The sequence below is a fragment of the Mobula birostris genome, chromosome 5, assembly GCF_030028105.1.
Source record: "Mobula birostris isolate sMobBir1 chromosome 5, sMobBir1.hap1, whole genome shotgun sequence".
Lineage (NCBI taxonomy): Eukaryota > Metazoa > Chordata > Chondrichthyes > Myliobatiformes > Myliobatidae > Mobula > Mobula birostris.
Genome location: NC_092374.1, coordinates 86,456,491 through 86,478,707, shown reverse-complemented (window position 1 = coordinate 86,478,707; position 22,217 = coordinate 86,456,491). Strand labels below are relative to the sequence as shown.

At 44.1% G+C, this 22,217-nt stretch overlaps 1 protein-coding gene across 3 annotated transcripts in view; it reads left to right on the top strand.

Annotated features, from left to right (window-relative positions):
• LOC140197835 (guanine nucleotide-binding protein G(I)/G(S)/G(T) subunit beta-2) overlaps positions 1 to 22,217 on the top strand; it is a 154,738-nt gene that overhangs the window by 85,182 nt on the left and 47,339 nt on the right. For all 3 annotated transcript variants that reach the window (XM_072258320.1, XM_072258318.1, XM_072258319.1), the window contains one exon: positions 21,709 to 21,819. In XM_072258320.1, the coding sequence (XP_072114421.1) occupies positions 21,763 to 21,819 (57 nt within the window). In that variant the 5' untranslated portion in view covers positions 21,709 to 21,762. The remainder of the gene's footprint in view (positions 1 to 21,708; positions 21,820 to 22,217) is intronic.

Here is a 22,217-nt window from a genome sequence, read left to right as displayed (position 1 = left end):
CTTGGAGTATCCCATTGAAGTACTACAAGTGAAAACCATTAAAAATACAGCATAAAGTGTTAGTTACAGAGAGAGTGCAGTGCAGGCAGATGATAAGTTGGTTAATTATTGTCCCATGTACTGAGGTACAGTGGAAAAACTTTGTTTTGCATGCTGTGCATGCAGATAATTTCATTACGTTAATACATTGTAGTACAAGGAAAAACACTACACAATGACTGTGTGGCTAGGCATAGCTCAAATGGCGTCTATAAACTTGCTGATGATACAACCATTGTGGCCAGAATCTCAGATGACGATTAGAGGGTGTACAGGAGCGAGATATATCATCTGGTTGACTGGTGTCACAGCAATTACCTTGCACTCAGTGTTGGTAAGGCCAAAGAGCTGATTGTGGACTTCAGAAAGGGTAAGATGATGGAACACGAACCACAGGCATCAGAAGTAGAGAGTTCCTGAGTGTCAATATCTCTGAGCACCTAAGCTGGATCCAACATATTGATGCAGTTGCAAAGAAGGCAAGACAGTGGCCATATTTTGTTAGGAGTTTGATGAGATTTGGAATGTCACCTAAGACACTCAAATTTTTACAGATTTACCATGGAGAGCATTCTGACTGGCTGCACCACCGTCTGGTTTGGGGGAAGGGGCAACTGTACAGGGTGGAAGTAAGCTGCAGAGAGTTGTAAATTAGTCAGCTCCATCATGGGCACTAACCCCTGTAATACCTAAGACACCTTCAAGGAGTGGTACCTCAAAAAGGCACCAACCAGGGCATGCACTTTTCTTGTTGTTACTGCCAGGAAGTACAGGAGCCTGAAGGCACACATTCAACGATTCAGGAACAGCTTCTTTCCCTCTGCCATCCGATTTCTGAATAGGCGTTGAAACCATGAACACTACCTCTGTTTTTTTGTTTCTGTTTTTGCACTACTTATTTAATTTAACTATTTGATATACATATACTTACTGTAATTCATTTTTTCTCTATTATCATGTACAGCATTGTACCACTGCCATAAAGTTAACACATTTCACACCATATGCTGGTGATATTAAACCTGAATCTGATTGAAAGGTTTCAAAGGTACATTTAATGTTTGAGAAATATATACAACATACATCCTGAAGTGCTTTTTCTTCGCAACCATCCTCGAAAACAGAGGAGTGTACCCAAGGAATGAACAACAGTTAAATGTTAGAAGCCAAAGTCCCCCCCCAACACTCCTCCCTCCCATGCATAAGCAACAGCAAGCAACAATCCCCCCCCCCCACCAGCAAAAAAGAAGCATCGGCACCCACTACCGAGCACTCAAGCGTGAGCAAGGCAACAGCAAAGACACAGACTTACAGCACTCCAAAGACTACTTGTTCACCCGACATTTGATATCTATCTATCCCCCCCCTGCTCCCCCAGTAAAGGAGAAAGTGGTGTCTCCGTTTCACAGTGAGAGGGGAGACATAACAAACAACTCATTGGTTTATGATGTTAAAAGTCCATTATGTTGCTTTTTCCAAGCTCTGTGCCCAAAGATCTCTGGTCTCTGGTCACACAGCCTTGGATCTTCCATCTCCCATGACACACTGGTCTTCTGCTTGGACACCAACCTCCGATTCTCCTGTCTCCAGAGCCACGAAAACTCAGTCCTCTGAAGGCGAGTGGAGCTCTTAGGTCAAGCCCTTGACATGCAGAACCACGGCCATTCGCGAAACCCCGAGGGGGGTGTGTGTGTATATATAAAAATAAAATATATGTAATTGCTCAGGCTGCAGTTATACCTGGCTTTGTACCTTTCATAAAATTTCAGTTCTGAATGCTATTTGCACAATTTTTTTTTCCTCTCTCGCACATTGGGTGTTTGGTCTTTTTATAATGAGTTATTTTGGGGTTTCGTTGTTTTCTGGCTACCTGTAAGGAGACGAATCTCAAGGTTGTATAATGTATATATACTTCAATAATAAATGTACTTTGAATGTGTCATCATATATTACCCTGAGATCTATTTTATTTAGAGATGCAGTGTGGAATAGGCCCATCTGGCCCTTTGAGCCATGCTGCCCAGCGATCCTCAACAACTCCTAACCTAATGATGGGACAATTTACAATGACCAATTAATCTACTAACCAGTAAGTCTTGGACTGTGGGAGGAAACCAGAATACCTGGAGAAACCCCACGCATTCTATGGCCAGGACGTGCAGACTCCTTACAGATGACGTTGGGATTGAACTCTGAGTTCCACCTCGAGCTGTGCTAACTGCTTCACTACTGTGGTGGCTCATTCTTGTAGGCATTCACAATCGAACAAAGAAATGCAACAAAATCGACACAAAGATTGACAATCCATGTGCAAAAACATACAAACTCTGCAAATATATAATAATACTAAGAACATGAGTTATAGAGTCTTCGAAAGTGAGTCCATAGGTTGTGGAATCAGTTCACTGTTGAGCTCGTCATGAACTAAGTTCTGTGGGAGAAATGGATGCTTTCAAATTGTTATGGTTTTTTGTGTGTGAAAAATCTCCACACTGTCTCTAGAGATAAGCACAGAGTATTATGGAGTTCTGTTGCTATGGAGACTGAACTATTATCTGGTTCTGTGTGTACAATTATAAAACCATCTCTTGGCTGCTCAGCGATTCCCTCGGATTTTGTGCTCTGCGTGGTTGGCACTGCTTGAGGACGTAGATCACTGCTGTGGGATTCATTACAAGTGTTTGCACTTGGTGTCTGCTTCATCCCTCACCCACCTCCAGCACCCTCCTTTCATATCCTGGGTTTAATGGCTCTGTGGATTCCGAGTGATGGTTGTGGTCCATCCCAGCCTGAATTCAACTGTTTGCACTGTTAATAATAGATTGAACAGACATAATTATAAGGTGATTGGAGGAAAGTGTGTGTGTGTGGGGGGGAGTGTAGTGATATCAGAGTTCATTTTTACACAGTGGTGGGTGCGTGGAACTCCCTGCCAGGGGTGATGGTGGCGGCAGATACATTATGGAAACACTAGAATATAAAGGTGGTGGGGGTGGTAGGAGGATAGCTAAAAGGTGGTGGGTGAAACCAGGTGGGTGAGAAAGGTAAAGGACTGGAGAGGAAGGAATCTGATAGAGAAGAGTGGACTATGGGAGAAAGAGAAGGAGGAGGGGACCCAGAGGGAGGTGATAGGCAGGTGAGAAGAGGTAAGAGGTCAGAGTGTGGAATAAAGGAAGAGGGGGAGTTGGGGGGGGGGGGGGGAACAATTTTTTTTTACCAGAAAGAGAAATCAATTTTCCTGGTAATGTGTTGCTCTTTCATGTTGGCCTTCATTAGTCAGGATTGAGTTCAAGAGCCACGAGGTAATGTTGAAGCTCTATAAAACCCTAGTTAGACCATACTTGGAATATTGTATTAATTTCTGGTTGTCTCAATATAATAAGGATGTGGAAGCTATAGAGGGAATGCTGTGTGAACAAGAGCATGTCTTACGCAGATAGGTTGAGTAAGTTTAGGCTTTTCTCTTTGGAGCGAAGGAGGATGAGGGGTGACTTAATAGAGGTGCACTAGATGATCATGGTATAGAGTGGATACCCTGAGACTTTTTTCCCCAGGGTGAAAATGGGTAAGACAAGGGGACATAATGTTAAGGTGATTGGAGGAAAGTGTTGGAGATTTGTCAGGTAAGTACTTTATACAGAGTAGTGGGTGTGTGGAACTCCCTGACTGATGTGGTCGTAGAAGTAGATACATTAGGGAAATTTAAAAAACTCTTAGATAAGCATATGGATGGATAAAAAATGGAGGGTTTGGAGAAGGGAATTGTTAGATTGATATTAGACTATATTAAAAGCTTGGCACAGCATTAGACGTCAAAGGATCTCTACTGTTCCTCTTCTCAACTGCCTGTCATCTCCCCCTGTGTCTCTCTCTTCCCCCCCCCCCCCCCCCTTTTCTCCTATGGTCCACGTTGCTCTCCAAACAGATTTCTTCCTCTCTGGCTCTTTACCTTTCCCACCCACCTGGCTTCACCTATCACCTTCTAGCTATCCTCCTTCACTCCTCTCCCCCCCCCCCCACCCAACCTTTATTATTTTGGCATTGTCCTATCTTCCTTTCCAGTCCTGATGAAGGGTCTTGGCCCAAAGTGTTGACTGTTCACTCTTTTCCATCGATGCTGCCTGACCTGCTGAGTTCCTCTAGCGTTTTGTGTGTGTTGATTTGGATTTCCAGCATCTGCAGATTTTCTCGTGTTTATGGTCAACATGTATTTATGTATATTTTTATTTTATATTTATGCATATTTTTCATAAATTCTATTGCATTTCTTTTCCTATAAATGCTTACAAGAAAGTGAATTTCAGGGTTGTATATAGTAACATCTATCTACATTGATGAGAAATTTATTTCAGCTTTGACTTGACTACATTGTTCTGTGAAATGTCCTTTTTTTTAAACGTTTGTTTTTCTAAGCCCCAGTCTCTGCTGTATCTTTGTCTCCCACAAATTGTGCACACCCTCTCCCGAACAGATATGTTGTGAGGTTTTTTCAGAAGGGGGATAATTTCTGCTATATATGATGCACAATCTGACAGCATCCCCCGTACACAGGGCTGGCTTCCAAAGCTCTGTCATTAAGATGGGAAAGAAAAAGGCGGGTCTGCAAACGATGAATATCTTCTGTATTTTCAGAAGAAAATTGTGGGTTAATGGAGAGGCACCGCATGTGAAGCAGCTGGATTTGAAACAAACGGTTGTACTGTCCTGCTCAGAACTCTCATCATAAAGCGAAGCTGCTAAAACAGTATTTTCAAAAATCTTGTTATTTATTTAGACCTCTTCCTTCAATGCTAACTGAAAATGCTGCGTTCTTTCCAGGGAGTCTCCAAAATGGATTCTCTGCTGTATATGTTTTTTTTGTTAAATATAAAGAAATCCACCTCTTCAGCTGGTAGTTGACAATTATAAAGGAGCTTGGGGTTTGTGATTTGGCAGGCTGGACTCTTCATGAAGGGGGAGTGTATTTTTTCTTAGCTTCAGTGAGCTTCCTCTGGCTTTGTGTTCTGCTCAGCTCCAGCAAGAGCTGCCAGCAGAAAGGCGGAATGTACTGAGGGGGAGGATTCCTCTGCCTTAATGAAACAGAACAATGTACGATGTGGTGCACATAAAAGCACATTTTCCAGATGGCCTCGTGGGCAAAGGTGCAGAAACAACAATGTCTTGGGTTTATGTAGAGCTTGTCTGCAAAAAAAAACACCCTTCCTCACAGGAGTGCTGTTGACCATAGTTTGACACTAAGCCAGCTGGGGGGTGTACATGGAGGCCAGGAACTTAGGGGTGGTGCAGTGGCAGAGCTCTAGTTCTAGTGACCTGAGTTCAGCTCTGATCTGTGTGTTTCTGTGGATTTCTCCTTGTGACCATGCAAGTTTCCTCCCGGATGCTTCAATCCAGTGGGTTAGTTGGCCTCCATCAGTGTGGGTTGAGCTTTTTGGAATGGTGGGGGGAGATGAAATGAGTGAAATGATATAAATGAATGATTGATGGCACAGACTCGGTAGGACAAAGAGATTTGTTTTCTTACTGTGTGGCTCTGCAGCAGAGGTTTCCAACCTTTTGTAAGCCACGGACCCCCTACCATTAACTTAGGGGTCTGTGGACCCCAGGTTTGGAATCCCTGTTCTCTCAGTAAGAGTAGAACAAAGGATCTAACCTGGTCCCAACGTATTGATACATAAAGAAGGCTAGACAGCAGCTATACTTTATTAGGAGTTTGAAGTGACCTGGCATGTCAACAAATACACTCAAAAACTTCTATAATTGTACTGTGGAGAGCATTCTGACAGGCTGCACCACTGTGTGGTATGGAGGGGCTACTGTACAGGACCGAAAGAAGCTGCAGAAGATTGTAAACCTAGTCAGCTCTATCTTGGGTACTAGCCTACAAAGTACCCAGGACATCTTCAGGGAGCGGTGTCTCAGAAAGGTAGCATCCATTATTAAGGGTCTCCAGCACCCAGGGCATGCCCTTTTCTCACTGTTACCATCAGGTAGGAGGTATAGAAGCCTAAAGGCACACACTCAGCGATTCAGGAACAGCTTCTTCCCCTCTGCTAGCCGATTCCTAAATGGACACTACCTCACTTTTTTTAATGTACAGTATTTCTGTTTTTGCACATTTTTAATCTATTCAATATACATAATTGATTTACTTGTTTATTTTTATTATTTTTTTCTCTGCTGGATTATGTATTGCATTGAACTACTGCTAAGTTAACAACTTTCACGTCACATGCTGGTGGTAATAAACCTGATTCTGATTCTGAAGCCATTTGGATCTTTGTGCCTAGTGTACCATTCAATGCGATCAAAGTTCAATGTGTAGGTCACTAAAATACTAAGATTCATCTTGCGGGCATTCACTTTAGAAAAGAGAAATACAATAGAATCATTGAAAAACTGCACACAAAGACGAACAAACAACCAATGTGCAAAAAGAAGACACCATGTAAATACAATGTAAATAAATAAATAAGACTGAGAACACGATTTGTAGAGTCCTTGAAAGTGAGTCCATAGGTTGTGCAGAGACCTACCTCAGTATCATATTCTGTCTCCCTCTGTGTATCCTATCAGTTCGTCATGGTGCTCGGAGGTGACTGTCCCAGCGAGCTGCTGCTCACCAGACTTGGAGTATCTAGTGGTGAAGTGACACCGTCTGTAGGAGTTTACTCTCGCTATCCTTGTGGCAGTGAAGCTTGCACTCCGTGAACTATATTCCATGGTTGTAGCCATGAAACAGGTACCCTGAAACCTTATCCATCAGGGCCAGTGACTTCAAAATGATACTTGCCCGTTACGATGCTGGTGTTTAGTGAAGAACTGAAGGTCCTCCATCTCTGGCGGTGTTTAGGGCTTCCTTCATGTCAGTAGCTTTCCCTCGATTTTCACTACTGTCAGTCATGCAATTCCCAGATGATGACTCAGGAATAACTTCACACTCAGATTAAAAAGAATTCTTTATTGCTGTTTCCGGAACAATTTGTTTTTTTTGACCGGTCTAGGTTATTAGCCCCAAGCTGAACCCCCAAACCTGGAGGACTGGTGGTCCACTGTTGGTCTGGCCTCTACCCTTTGACCTGTTTGACATGGGTGACGCTACCAAGACCCAAAGCATAAAGCTCTGACTCCAGCCCAACACTGAGGCACACAAGCCTCCAAACCCCACGAGGCACTTCAAGATAGTGTTACCAAAATTCAATCATGGCTGATTTTATCCCCCATCTCATTATTCTTCCTTCCCCTTGTAACCCTTAACTCCCTTATCAGTCAAAAATCTATCAACCTCTACCTTAAGTTGAAGTCAAAGTAACATTTATTATCAACGTACATCTATGTCACCACATACAACTCTGAGATTCATTTTCCATTGGGTATACTCAACAAATCTATAGAATAGTATCTGTAACAGGATCCAATGAAAGATCAACCAGAGTGCAGAAAGCAACACATTGTGCAAATGCAAATATAAATAAATAGCAATCAATAATGAGAACATGAGATAACAAGATAGAGTCCTTAAAGAATTGGTTGTGGGAACATCTCAGTAGATGAGTTTGTTCAAGAGCCTGATGGTTGAGGGATAGTAACTGTTCTTGAACCTGGTGGTGTGAGTCCTGAGGCTGTTGTACCTTCTACCTGATGGCAGCAGCGAGAAGAGAGCATGCCTGTGTGGTGGGGATCTCTGATGATGGATGCTGCTTTCCTATGACAGCGTTTCATGTAGATGTGCTCCATGGAGGGTTTTACCTGTCATGCACTGGGCCAAAGCCCCTACCATTTGTAGGATTTTCCATTCAAAAGCATTGGTGTTTCCATATCAGGCCATAATGTAGCCAGTCAGTGCACTCTCCACTACACATCTATAGACACTTGTCGAAGTGTTAGATGTCACTCTGAATCTCCGCAGACTCCTAAGGAATTTAAGCACTGTCGAGCTTTCTTTGCAATTACATTTATATGATGGATCCAGGACAGGTCCTCTGCATATTAATCTATTTGTTCCAGGTAATTAGTTACTTTCTTCTTCTCTGAATTGGTTTGACTCTCGACTTAGTTACCATATTTGTAACCATTGCAGTTAGTTATCCCTGGCAAGAGGACACAGCAGAAGCCAGCTTATTGGCCATTTTAGTGATGGTTGCCTGGGGAAAAAAAAATCCACTACCACCCATCAGGAAATTAAATCAAAATACTCCTTTTGTGCTTCTGATTAATTTTCCGATAGTATGCTACGTGCAATGTATTTGCATCAACCACGTTGTTGCTCCTGAATAACCCCATTGTATCCATCGTGTCAAGTAGCCTGTGAAATGAAGCCTAGGTAGTCATGCTTTGGCAATGGAAACCATTATAGAGCCAGCAGTATGAAACTCAGATTCCCCTTTGCATTGGACTCTTTACAGACTTTTCTAGCCTGGGGTTGATAAAGGTATCAGGTTCCTGTTTCCAAATCCTGACCTTGTGGGGAACATGATATTACTAGGCATCTCTGCCCTTTGTTGCGGCGCTGTCTTTAAAGTTCAAAGTATGTATCTGTCACTATATACAACACTGAATCTGTCTGTTTACATATTTATTTATTTATTTATTTATTGAGGTACAGTGCAGAATAGGCCCCTTCCAGCCCCTGAAGTCGCCGCCCAGCAGTCCCCCAATTTAACCCTAGCCTAATTATGGGACAATTTATAATAACCGATGAACCTACCAAGCCGTACATATTTGAACTGTGGGAGGAAACCGGAACACCTGGAGGAAACCCATGCAGTCATAAGGAAGAATGTATAGCCTCCGTACAGGTAGTGGTGTGAATTGAAGCAGTGTCGCCTACACTGTAAAGCGTTGTGCTAACCACTGTGTTTTATGGCGGCTGGTAAATAGCTCTAAGGTACGTTACCACCTTCTGAACTGGAGTGTCGGTCGGGATATCTAGGATGCCTCAGTTGGTGAGGGTCGACCCTGGATGTTGTGTCCCAGCTGTCTAGATATGCTTGCCAGGGCTGTACACTGTGGAGAGCAAGCAGTTGTCCATGTAACAAGCTCTCCCTCTCCAAGCATCTGATGAACCCAAAGGAACAGCAGAGACCCAAACAGTTTGGCACCAGCAGTGTTGTTGGAGGACCCAGTCAGCATTGAATTCAACTTATGACTGCCTTAGAGATTCCAGCTCCGTATTTTTCCCTCAGGTCTTCCCCATGAATGGGTATAGCCACAAGGTAGTGGAGATTTGACATCAGTTTTCCTTCTTCTGGATGAGCTGCCATGGCTTTGAGTCCCATCTGCCTGAAGTGACTGGTTTTAAGGCACCAGTAACCTGCCTTTGCCTCTTCTTGTGTCAGTAGAAACTGTTCTGCCAGGTTGAGTAGCTAAACCACACGTGAAGGCCAAGAGTTGGACTTGGTTGTCAGTGGCTGTTTGAGTCACACACCATTGAGAGCACTTAATAGGTAGTGGGAGTTTATCCCCACTATCACTCCTGGCAATAACAACCTTAAGGAACCAGAATATTTAAATCCTATGTATTTATATTTGTATCAAATTCTATAAAAAAAAAAGGCCTGTATTTTAAGGAACTGCACTATATACAAACATATTTAAAGCAATAATCCTGTGATTATTTATGCAAAAATTGTTAATGTTAAATAGTATTTTATTCCGTGATGACATTAAAATCAACCATCCTCTCTCTTTGATTATGTCTTGGACACCTCACCAGTACGTGCTCAACCGTTTCTTGTTGATTATAATACTCATCATCATTTTCTTGTAGGCATAATCACTAAATCCATAATCCGTGATGTGTGACTGCACGGCCTTTTGGAGATGTCTACAATGAGCTGGTGGTGGAGAGTGTGGATAAAGATTAGTTTTATCTGTCACATGTACATCAAAACATACGGTGGTACCCATTGTTTGCATCAATGCTTAGCACGGTCCGGGGGTGTGGTGGGGGATCTTGTAATTAAATTGTGCACCAATTATATACATATGTCTATGAAATTTATATAAAAGGCTATCAGGATCAACACTGCCTCAAGAACCAAGCCAGCAACTGCTGTCATGTGCTGAAATGATTCTCTATCATCCATCTTTTCATTTTGATTTACTTTGTTCAGCGGAGGCAGCCCACAAGGGTTGGTGTGCTTCCAGAGCCAACATGGCATTCCCTCAACTCACTAACCTTAACTATACACCTTTAGAATCTGAGAGGGAACCAGAGTGCTCGGAGGAAACCCACATGGTTCACGAAATTGCAAACTCCTTGCAGGCAGCGGTGGGAATTGAACTCTGATCTTCTGATCGTTGGAAAGCGTGATGCGAACTGCTGTGCTACCATGCAGCTCTGTATGATGCCAACTTTGATGTGATCCCAGTCAAGTTGACTGAATTGTGTTGAACCTCTACACGTTAGCAGTCGGAGGGCGCTGTATTGCACCCTTAACATGTAGAGACCAAGAACGGCTTTGGTGGGGCGGCCCAGGCATATCGGGGTGCCAGGGTCCAGGTCCTAGAACATGGCACTACCTGGTGCTTGGACAACTTAGACATTGGCCCAAATAGACTGGAAGCCCGGACTTTAGGTACAGAGGCGAGGGTTAAGCTGATTTTGCTCGCTGTCCTGTGACTGTTTATTCCTTTTTCCGTGGTGCTGAGGCTGTGAACTGATCTGGCTGCTGTGTGTTTCGTCCCCGCTGGTGCGTTGAACTAGGGACTGGGGCTTTGGGCTGACACTGGCTGCTCCAGGAGCAGATCTGGGACTCAGTCTGCTTCGGGATGCTGTTGGATTGTTTCTATTGTTTGCATGATTTGTGTTTTTTTCCCTCTCTGTCTCTGCACAGTGGTTTTTGGTCTTTTTTTAAATTGGGTTATTTGTGTCTCGTGCTTTATGGCTGCCTGTTATTGCTGAAGAGGAGGCTTGTGGTGATGGTAAAGCATAAGGGCTCAAGATTACATTCTCTCCCCATTGGTCATTATCCATCACTTGTGTGGCACAGTTTCTGTTCCAGGGCTGCCTTTGCTATGTCAAAGCTGCTATGTAACTTTCTTTCTGCCTGCTCCTGCCCATGTCCAATGTTCTGCATATTGCAAGAACATTGGTTTTTTTCTATCCTCTGGTTACTATTCCCCTCTGTTTTCCCTCATTCTGGTGTCCTTCTCACCCCATTCTCTTCCCTCCCTCCCCTATCACCTCCTTCTGGATCCCCACCCATCTCCTTCCACTTAATTTATTGATTGAGATACAGCACGAAATAGACCCTTCCGGTCTTTTGAGCCATGTCGCTCAGCAACCCCCCCACCTCGATTTCCTAGCCTGGACAATTTGCAATGTCCAATTAACCTACTGACCAGTACGTCACCCGGAGGAGACCCAAGTTGTCAAAGAGAAAATGTATAAACTCCTTAGTGGCAGTGGCGGGAATTGAACTCAGGTCACTGGCACTGTAAAGCATCGTGCAAACCGTTATGCTATGGTACTGCCCCACTATTCCATGGTCCACTGTCCTCTCCAATTAGATTCCTTCAGCCATTTACTGCTTCCATCCTATCACCTCCTCGCTTCTCACATCATTCCCTTTCATTCCCCTCTCACTTCACCTTTTTATACCGGCTTCTGCCTTCTTCCCTTCCAGTCCCAATGACTGGTCTCAGCCCGAAACGTCGTTTATTCATTACCCTCTGTAGATGCTGCCTGACTTGCTGAGTTCCTCCAGTATTTTGCATGTGTTGCTCAAAAGTTTCCAGCTGTTGCGCAACTGATTTATTGCGATACAGCGTGGAATAGGTCCTTCAAGCTGCACCGCATAGCGATCCCCTGATTTAGTAATCACAGGACCATTTACAATGACTAGCTAACTTACCAATTGTTAAGTCTTCGGACTGTGAAAGGGAACCGGAGCACCTGGAGGAAACCCACATAGTCACAGGGAGAACGTGCTGACATTGGAGAGGGTTCACAGGAGGTTTGCGAAAATGATTCTGGCATTTAAAGTCTTGTCATATGAAGAACATTTGATGGCTCTGGGCCTGTACTTGCTGAAGTTCAGAAGAATGAGGGGTGACCTTGTTGAAACCTATCCAATGTTGAACGGCCTCGATAGTGTGGATGTTTCTTATGGTGGGTAAGTCTAAGATCAGAGGACACAGCCTCAAAATAGTGGGGTGTCCTTTTAGAATGGAGATTAGGAATTTCTTTAGCCAGAGAGGTGAATCTGTGGAATTCGTTGCCACAGGTGGCTGTTGAGGCCAAGTGATTGAATATATTGGCAGAGGTTCATAGATTCTTAATTGAAGGGATACGGTGAGAAGGCAGGAGTTTGGGGCCGAGAGGGAAATGGATCAGTCATGATGAAATGGCAGAGCAGACTTGATGGGTCAAATGGTCTAATTCTGCCCCTATATCTTATGGTCTTAAAACATACAAAATTCTTACAGGGAGCAGCGTAGCTTCTCACTGTTTTTCCATTATTGGTAACCCCATGGGGTGAAGGATTTTAAGTGTTAGTGACCTCCCGCACACTCCCAATGCTTCATCAAAGCAGCAATATGGTTCATTTAAAGAGTAACAAGGCTTCCCAACTCTCTGTATTTTACTGATGTGTAAGTAAGCCACATAAAGGTGTGGTGTGGATGTTTTTGCTAATGTTGTTCTGTTGCTTGTCGTGTTCTGAGTTGTCTTGCCATATGTTGGTGCTGGAATGTGCGGCAACACTTGGGGGCTGCACTCAACACATCCCTAGGTTGTGTTGGTTGTTAACACAAATGATGCATTTCACTGTATGTTTCGATGTACACAGGATAAATAAATCTCAATCAGAATTTGAATCCAGCTTCTCTAGTGGCTGTTACTCGCATGTTGGAATTAAGTCAGAACATAAATACACTGGGAGAAATTTTAACAACACCAGTGTGTCATTTCCTCACGGATGTTAGTCACCCATAAGCGTTCTAATTACCAAGTGTATACATAGGAAGAACGGTCCTTCGGAAATCCGAATCAAGACATAGTTTTAAGGATAAAGGTGAAAGGTTTAGTAAGAGCCTAAGAGGCATTTTATTTTTGGTGGGTACATAGGACCAGTTGCCAGAGGAAGTGAGGCAGGGACATTAGATACATTTAAGAAGGATATGGACAGATAGAGTCATAGAGCACTATGGCACAGAAGCAGGCTGTTCGGCTCATCTAGTCCATGCCAAACTGTTACTCTGCCTAGTCCCATCGACCCGAACCTGGACCTTAGCCTGTTTTAGATGTTGCCAGTCAGCATTAAACTCAATGTAGAACTGCCTCAGGGATTCCAGCTCCAGATTTTTCCCTGGGGGTGGGGGTGGGGTTTACTCCTGAAGCCTCCCCTCCCCCACCCCCCACCCCCATGAGTGGGTATAGCTGCAAGGCAGCGGAGGTTTGAGATCGGAGTTTTCCTTCTCCTAGATAAGCTGCCCCATCTGCCTGAAGAGACTAGTCTGTGACTCTAAGATGCTTTTTGACCAGCCATTTAAGTGGCAGTCAAATATTGCTTCTGAGAGGTATCTTGAGATGTTTTATTAACACCATAAGACATTGGAGCAGAGTTAAGCCATTCGACCCATCGAGTCTGCTCCACCAAACGATCTTGCTGATTTAGTTTCCCTCTCAACTACATTCTCCTGCCTTCTCCGTGTAACCTTTAACAGCCTTACTAATTAAGAACCTATCAACCTCCGTTTTAAATATACCCAAATGACTTGGCCTCCACAGCCATTTGTAGCAAAGAATACCAGAGTTTCACCATCCTCTGGCTAAAGAAAATTCTTCCTCATCTCTGTTCTTCTATTCTGAGTCTGTGCCCTCTGGTCCTAGACTACCCGACTGTAGGAAACATTCTCTCCATGTCCACTCTATCTTGGCCTTTCAATATTTGATAGGTCTCAAAGAGATTCCCAACACCCCCCCCCCTTTCATTTTTCTAAACTTGAGCAAGTACGGGCCCAGAGCCATGAAACACTTCTTGTACATTAACCCTTTCATTCCTGGGATAATTTATCTAAACCTCTTCTGGGCCCTCTCCGACGCTGGCATATCCTTTCTTAGATGTGGAGCCCAAAGCTGCTCACAATATTCCAGACGCTGTCTGACCATGCCTTATAAAGCCTTGTCATTACATCCTTGCTTTAGTCCTCTTGAAACATTACATTTGCCTTCCTTACCACTGAACCAACCTGCTTATGTGTGGGTGGGGTTAGATTCTGGGGTGAGTTGATGGGAAAGAAATTGGGTCGGTCTAAATAGCTGCTTGATCGTCTGATGGCAGTTGATGAGTTGAAGGTTCTGCTTTTGTACCTGTATGATGGTTAAGAACAAAAGCTTGGCTGAGCATTGTGGACAGAAACCCTGTGTCAGGGCCGTGAGTGGAGGGGGGATGGGGCCGGTATATAGATGAGGGCAAGTGGTGAGACGAGTCAACAAGTGATTGGTGGATCAAGCCAGCGGAGGAGCATGGAGATCTCCCAAAGTTTTAGGTGGTTGAGGGGATGGGGAGGGATTGCCTCAGTGGGAGAAGGAGAATTTCAAAGTTGAGCAGCACACACAAAATGTTGGAGGAACTCAGCAGGTCAGGCAGCACCTATGGAGAGAAATAAACAATCGATGCTTCTCTATATCAAAGGGTCTTTGCCTCAAACGGTGACTTTATTCCTGTCCATAGATGCTGCCTGACCTGCTGAGTTCCTCTTAACATTTTGTGTGTGTGTTGCTCCAGAATCTGCAGAATTTTAAAAGTTGAGTAATTTTTGCCAAGAAAGGTCAGCACACACGGAACACCATGTGTTGTGGGTGGCAGGATTTTGATATGTCACCATTGTTTCTCTCCTGCGCTTGTCTAAGATGAATGGGACTTCATTCCATTCATATTTCAGATTGTCAGTTCCGCAAAGAATGTATTTCCTCCCTTTTTCAAAGTCAAAGTCGAGGTCATTGTTATATGCAGAAGTACATGTATACTGGGGCAGGGGGTGTAGAAACGTCTCTGCCAAAGGAGGTGTAAGGTGCACCTTCTCTCTGTTAGTCAGGGCACGAAGAGATATGGGACACATGTTGCATATTGTGATCGGTCATCATTGTGGTGGCTCACCTTTTCCTGCTTTGGCTAATGTGCCTGATCTACAAGATATTGTGCTCTATATTGAAATTGAAGTTGCAGAGTTAAATATGCAAGGAGGAAGGAAAGTGTTAAACGGGTGGGAAGGAATGTTTCAGTCCTAAAAGAATATGGGCTGGATTCCTGTGAGTAAATAGGAAATGTTTCACAATGCTGCTGTCCTAATTAAGCTTGTGAATCTCTTGTTGCAGTCAACAATCGCTAGGCAGTTTGCAGCAAGCATTCTTTCCCAGTTCTGGGCTCCTGCTCAGCCTCCCTTTCTCCAGTTGGTGTTGAGGAACGCCTTTCATTCAACACAAGACGCTGCTACATGACTGCTACCTGGTATGGTGGAGGTGGGGGGGGGGTGCTACTGCTCAGGATCAAAATAAGCTGCATAGCTCCATCATGGGCACTAGCCTCCGTAGTATTCAGGACATCTTCAAGGAGCAATGCCACAGAAAGGTGGAGTCCATCATTATGGACCCCAAACACCCAGGTCCAGCCTTGTTCTCAATGTTACCATCAAGAAGGAGATACAGAAGCCTGAAGGCACATACTTTAATGATTCAGGAACAGTTTTTTTTTCTCTCTGCCATACGATTTCTGAATGGATATTGAACCCATGAACACTAGTTCACTATCTTTTTTTAAAAAATCTGTATTTTTGCACTATTATTTAACTATTTAATATATATATTAACTGAATTATCCCTCTATTGTACTGCTGCAGCAAAGATAATGAATTTCGCGACTTATACCAGTGATATTAAACCTGATTTCTTATTCTGGTTCCTCACCTCTGTGAACAATCATTCACTTGCCGATTTATTTCTCAATTTATTGAGCTTGCAATCAAAAATGGACTAAAACAGTCCCCCAGTTGTAACCCTGGTATTTTTTTCCTTTGCTTCAATCTCAAAAGCCTGCAACCATTTCACTTGTAGTATTTAAACTGGATGCAAAATATATTGTACTCGAGATGTGCTTCAGTCCCTAGAGTTGCATCTGGAAAATATCTGGGGTGCGGGTGCGGTGCTGATGGTTGTAGGTCGGTCTCTGCTCTGGGAGTGATGTGAAACATTGCCAAGAAGATTACACAATTGTGACTGGTGTTCGCTTAGTGCATTAAATGGTGGTTGTACAAGTAGCAACCTCAACACTTCCCCCTGATTGTAGGACTCCACCCATTGCCTGTGCCTTCACTTTCACACTGTGTTTGTTCCAGCAATCCTATAGCAGGATGGAGCCATTTTGAAATAAATTAATAACAATGCAATTGAAATATATTTTATTTTGGGGTTGCTCGGTTGTGCTAGGGCAGCGTGGGTTCCAAAACTGGCTGATCAGGGGACTAGTTTGAGCTCATGGGATAGCCCTCTGAAATGTTAACACCTCCCCTGCCTCTGTGCCTCGGTCAGCTTGCAGTTCCTTTTATGAAACTGACTGGGGGACCGGTGCTATGCAGCCCTTGCCGGGATTTCTGCTCAAGGCAGGCTTCCTTGCCTGAAGGGAGTGGCTGCTTTCGAATGTTCTCAAAATAGGAAGTATAGTGAACTGCTCGAGGGGTGAGGTTCTGCCTTCATCTTATTAATTCACATGCTGAATGTGCTTTTCCTCTGCCCTGTGTTCAGTGGCTGTCACTCATTCTAAGCCCAAAGCTGTGAATTTGGGTTTCCCCTGTGGACGCTTGAATGCAGGCTGTATCTAGGGGGCGTAACATTGTCAGGACTGTGTTTTAAATGAGATGTTTAAATGTTGTTTCCCCTCCCCAACTCAGGTGCACCTCCCCCACCAAGCACTAAGTCTAGGATGTTGTCTGGACCTGGTGGTGGGGTGGGGATGTACCTGATTTACGAGGCGAGGTTGCTTCGATCTAGGTCGTGTAGAGAGTTGCAACAAGAACTATGGCTAGGTGTGTACAGGTTACGTGGAGCAGGACCATGTTGCAGATGTTGCCTGGATTTGGTGGGGAGGTGGAGGGGGGGGGGGTTGTAGCTTGAGTTACAAGGACAGGTTGCTTAGACTTGGACTGGGTCACACAGAAATTGTGTACAGGTTAAGTAGACCAGGACCGGGTTGCAATTGACATTCACCAGGACCTTGCCTGGACTTGGTGGTATGGTGGGTGTGTCTGAGTTAAAATTTCAAAGTAAATTTTATTACCAAAGTACATATATGTAACCATATACAACCCTGAGATTCATTTTCTTGCAGGCATATTCAATAAATCTATAGAATAATAACCATAACAGAATCAATGAAAGACCACCCAACTTGGGCATTCAACCAGATTGCAGAAGACAACAAACTGTGCAAATACAAAAAAAAAAGATAATAAATAAATAAGCAATAAATATTGAGAATGTAAGATGAAGACTCCTTGAAAGTGAGTCCATTGGTTATGGGAACAGTTCAATGATGGGGCGAGTGAAGTTATCCCCTTTGGTTTAAGAGCTTGATGGTTGAGGGGTAGGTACGGTTCTTGAACCTGGTGGTGACAGTCCTGAGGCTCTTGTACCTTCTACTTGATGGCAGCAGCAAGAAAAGAGTATATGGTGGTGGGAGTCCCTGATGATGGATGCTGCTTCCTTATGACAGCGTTTCACGTAGATGTACTCAAAGGTTGAGAGGGCATTATCTGTGATGGACTGGGTTGTATCCACTACTTTTTATAGGAGAGGTTGCTTGGTCATGTTGAGAGTTGGGTAAAGAATAGATTGTGTACAGGTTACGTAGACTAGGACTACGTTGTGATTGAGATTATTAGGATGTTGCCTGAATTTGGTGGTTGGTGGCGTGAGTGTGGAGTTACAAGAAGTTGCTTGGAGTAGGACTAGCTTGCATAGAAGACTGCATTCAGTTTGTGCAGACTGGGACCATGTTGCGTATGAGATTCACCAGGATCTTGCCTGGACTAGGTGGTTGAGGGGTGTACCTGAGTTACAAGGAGAGATGGCTTAGACTAAGACTGGGTCACATAGAGATTTGTGTAAAATGACTAGGTCTAGATTTATGTGGACTATGACGATGTTGCAAATATAATCTACCAGGATATTGCTTGGGCTGGAATCTTGATTAATCAGGGCATGAAGAAATATGGGGAGAAGGCGGGAGATTGGGGCAGAGAAGGAAAATGGCTCAGCCTTGATGAAATGAAGTAGCAGACTTGATGGGCCAAATGGCATAATTTTGCTCCTATATCTTATGTCCTGCAGGAGAGGTACCACAGACTAGGAGTTCATATTTTTTTATTGCGATACAGCACGGAATCTTCAAGCCACGCCACTTAACCTAGCCTAATCACAGGGCAACTTCCAATGACCAATTAATCTACCGACTGGTACATCTTTGGACTGTGGGAGGAAACTGGAGCACCCAGAAGAAACCCACATGTTCAGTGGTGGGAATTGAACCTGGGTCACCGGTACTGTAAAGCGTTATGCTAACCACTACACTATCGTGCCATTCCCTGGAATGGTAGGAGATTGAACAGATGACCTGACAGAAGTATGTAAGATCGTGAGGCCCATAGACAAAGTGAAAGCACATAGTCTTTTTTTTCCCCAGGATGGGGCTGTTAAAAACAAGACTGCATAGGTTTAAGATCATGGGTGAGAGATTTAAAAGTGACGTGGGGTGGGGGGAAGAGTGCAGGTTCTTCATGCAAAGGGTGATGTGTATTTGGAATGACCTGCCAAAAATACTGGTTGTGGTGGGCGTATTAGTAGATGGACAGGGGAGACTTAAAAAGCTATCAGCCAAACATGGGCTGTTAGGATATGTTCATAGGGCAACACAGTCAGCATGTATGAATTGGGCTGAAGGGCCTATTTTTGTGTTGTGTGACTATGACTCTATGAGATTTCAAATTGAGGCCTTGCTCGCTTGAGTATTGGGTAAACAACAACGCATTACAGTACCAGTGGCCCAGGTTCAATTCCCACTTTTATCTGTAAGGAGTTTGTACGTTCTCCCCATGACTGTGTGGGTTTCCTCTCCAGGTCAAAGACATGCCAGCTGCTAAATTAATTGGTCATTGTAAATTGTCCTGTGATTAGGCTAGGATTAAGTTGGGGGTTTCTGGGTAGCACGGCTCGAAGGGCTGGAGGAGCCTATTCAGTGCTGTATCTCAATCAATCAATAAACAAATTATTAACAGTTCTGGACTTGCTCTGTTAAAATGCTGTCATGTTGCCAAATTTGCAAAGGCAACTATGCTTCTGAAGGTACTTCACTGGAAGTATCTTTAAAAACTGCGCGATCGTGATTCTTCCGGAGGGAAGGCCTCAAAATCCCCGGCTTTGCCTGCTGTTGGCGACCGAGATTGAGGTCGAATCGTTTGGATAGAAATGGTGCTCGGTACTCAGTGTCGGAGAGCTGATCAGAGGCTCAAAGTTTGCGGACGACTCAGAGTCGGACTGTGGTCGGGCATGGCAGGGAGAGTTTTCCTTCCTTCTCCTGTCTGCGTGAGATGTGGGACATTTGAGAGACTTTGAACTTTTTACTGTGCTCATGAACTGTTCTTCATCAAGTTATGGTACTGTTGCACTGTTGTAACTATATGTTATAATGATGTGGTTTTGTTAGTTTTTTCAGTCTTGGTCTGTCCTGTGTTTTGTGATATCACACCGGAGGAAATATTGTATCATTTCTTAATGCATGCATTACTAAATGACAATAAAAGAGGACTGCGCGTCTTCATAATCTAAAAAAAAACTAGCGGGGTTCAAGAGGCTCTTGGGAAGGCACACGAGGGTGCAGGGAGTGGAAAGTTATGGTCATTGTGGACGCAGAAGGGATTAGTCTAGTTCAGCATTTGATTACTAATTTAATTAGGTTGGTACAGCATTGTGGGCCATGGGACCTGATCCTGTGCTGTGTTCTACCAGTGTGTAATCAAAGTTACCCTATGGGTGAGAAGCACTTTGTAAATGCAGATACTCTTTCCAACTGCTTCTGGTTGGACACTCTCACAAAACGCTGGAGGACCTCAGCAAGCCATGCAACATCCATGGAGAGGTTCACGAGGTTAATACCCGGGATGGCGGGACTGTCATATGTTGAAAGATTGGAGTGACTGGGCTTGGATACACTGGAATTTAGAAGGATGAGAAGGGATCTGATTGAAACATATAAGATTATTAAGGGATTGGACACTAGAGGCAGGAAACATGTTCCCGATGTTGGGGGAGTCCAGAACCAGAGGCCGCAGTTTAAGAATAAGGGGTAGGCTATTTAGAACGGAGTTGAGGAAAAACTTTTTCACCCAGAGTGTTGTGGATCTGTGGAATGCTCTGCCTCAGAAGGCAGTGGAGGCCAATTCTCTGGATGCTTTCAAGAAAGAGTTAGATGGAGCTCTTAAAGATAGTGGAGTCAAGGGATATGGGGAGAAGGCAGGAACGGGGTACTGATTGTGGATGGTCAGCCATGATCACAGTGAATGGTGGTGCTGGCTCGAAGGGCTGAATAGCCTGCTCCTGCACCTATTGTCTATTGAGAGGAATGAACAATCAACATTTTGGGCCGAGACCCCTCGTCAGGACTGGAAAAGAAGGGGACAAAATTTTGAATAAGAAGGTGGGGAGGGAAGGGGGAGCAAGTAAAACCTGGCAGGTAAAATGTTGAGACCAGGTGAGGGGGAAGGTGGGTGGGGTAGTGTGATAAATTGGAAGGTGATAGATAGAATCAGAATCAGGTTTAGTATGACTGGCATAAGTTGTGAAATTTGTTGTCTTTATGGGAGCTGTAGAATGCAATACATAATAGAGGGAAAAAACTGGATTACAGTAAGTGTGTGTGTATATAATCAGATGGTGATGCAGCCAATTAGAATGCTCTCCACAGTACATCTGTAGAAATTTACGGTTGTCTTTGGTGATGTACCAAATCTCCCAAACTCCTAATGAAATAATCCACTGTGGTGCCGCCTTTATAACTGCATCAATAGGTTGGGCCGAGGATTGATCCTTAAAGATACTGACACTCTTCCGATTCCTCTGAGGACCCTCGTGTGTGTTCCCTCGTCTTACCCTTTCTGAAGTCCACATTTAGCTCTTTGGTCTTACTGATGTTGAGTGTAAGGTTTTTGCTGCTATGCTACTCAACTAAAAGACATATCTTGCTCCTGTATGCCCTCTTGTTGCCATCTGAAATTCTGCCAACTATAGTTATGTCATCAGCAAATTTAAAAGGGAAGTAAAGGACTGAAGAAGGAATGTAATAGGGGAGGACAGTGGATGATTGGGGGGCAGGGGAGGAACCAAAGGGAAGAGAAGGTAAGGGTTTCGAGGGTAACCAGAATGGGGAGTGGAAAAAGAGAATGTTGAAGGGTAATAACTGGACGTTGGAGAAATCAATGTTCATGCCATCAGGTTGGAGGCTATGGGGAATATGGAGTTGCTCTTCCAACCTGAGTTTGGCTTCATCTTGGTAGCAGTTACTCAAAGTTTCGAGCAACTCTTGTGTTTCAGGTTTGACTCTGATTTCCTCCCATGTATCCCTCTGGTTGCTAACACAAGTTTCATATTTTGTCTCCCCCCCCCCCCCCCCCGGGCAGATTTCTGATTGGCCAACTGGTGGTGGTTCAGTGACGTGCGCTTGACTGGAGACAATGAGTGAGCTCGAGCAGCTACGTCAGGAGGCAGAGCAGCTACGGAACCAGATAAGGGTAAGCAGTGGTCAGCTCCAACAGCCCTGGTATTTTTGTGGGAATGAATGATGTTACGTTGAAGACGGCAGAGGCGTTATTAAACTGAACTTTGGTCCTGGTCCTGTCCATGAGGTCTGACTTGGGAAGGTCTTACAGCACCAAAACAGACCCTTTGCCCTATCTGGTCCAAACTGATCAAGTTGCCTATCCAAGCCTGTGCTGTTTGCCAGGCTTTAGCCCATATGCTCCAAACCCTTTCCAATCAGGTAACAACTTACCTTACCTGTCTCAACCATCTCCTCTGGCAGCTCATTCCATATATGGACTGCACTTCGTGTAAGGGGAAAGGTCGCTGTCTTTTGACTACATCTTTTCTCTCTCACCTTAAACCTACGTCCTCTAGTTCTTGATTTTCC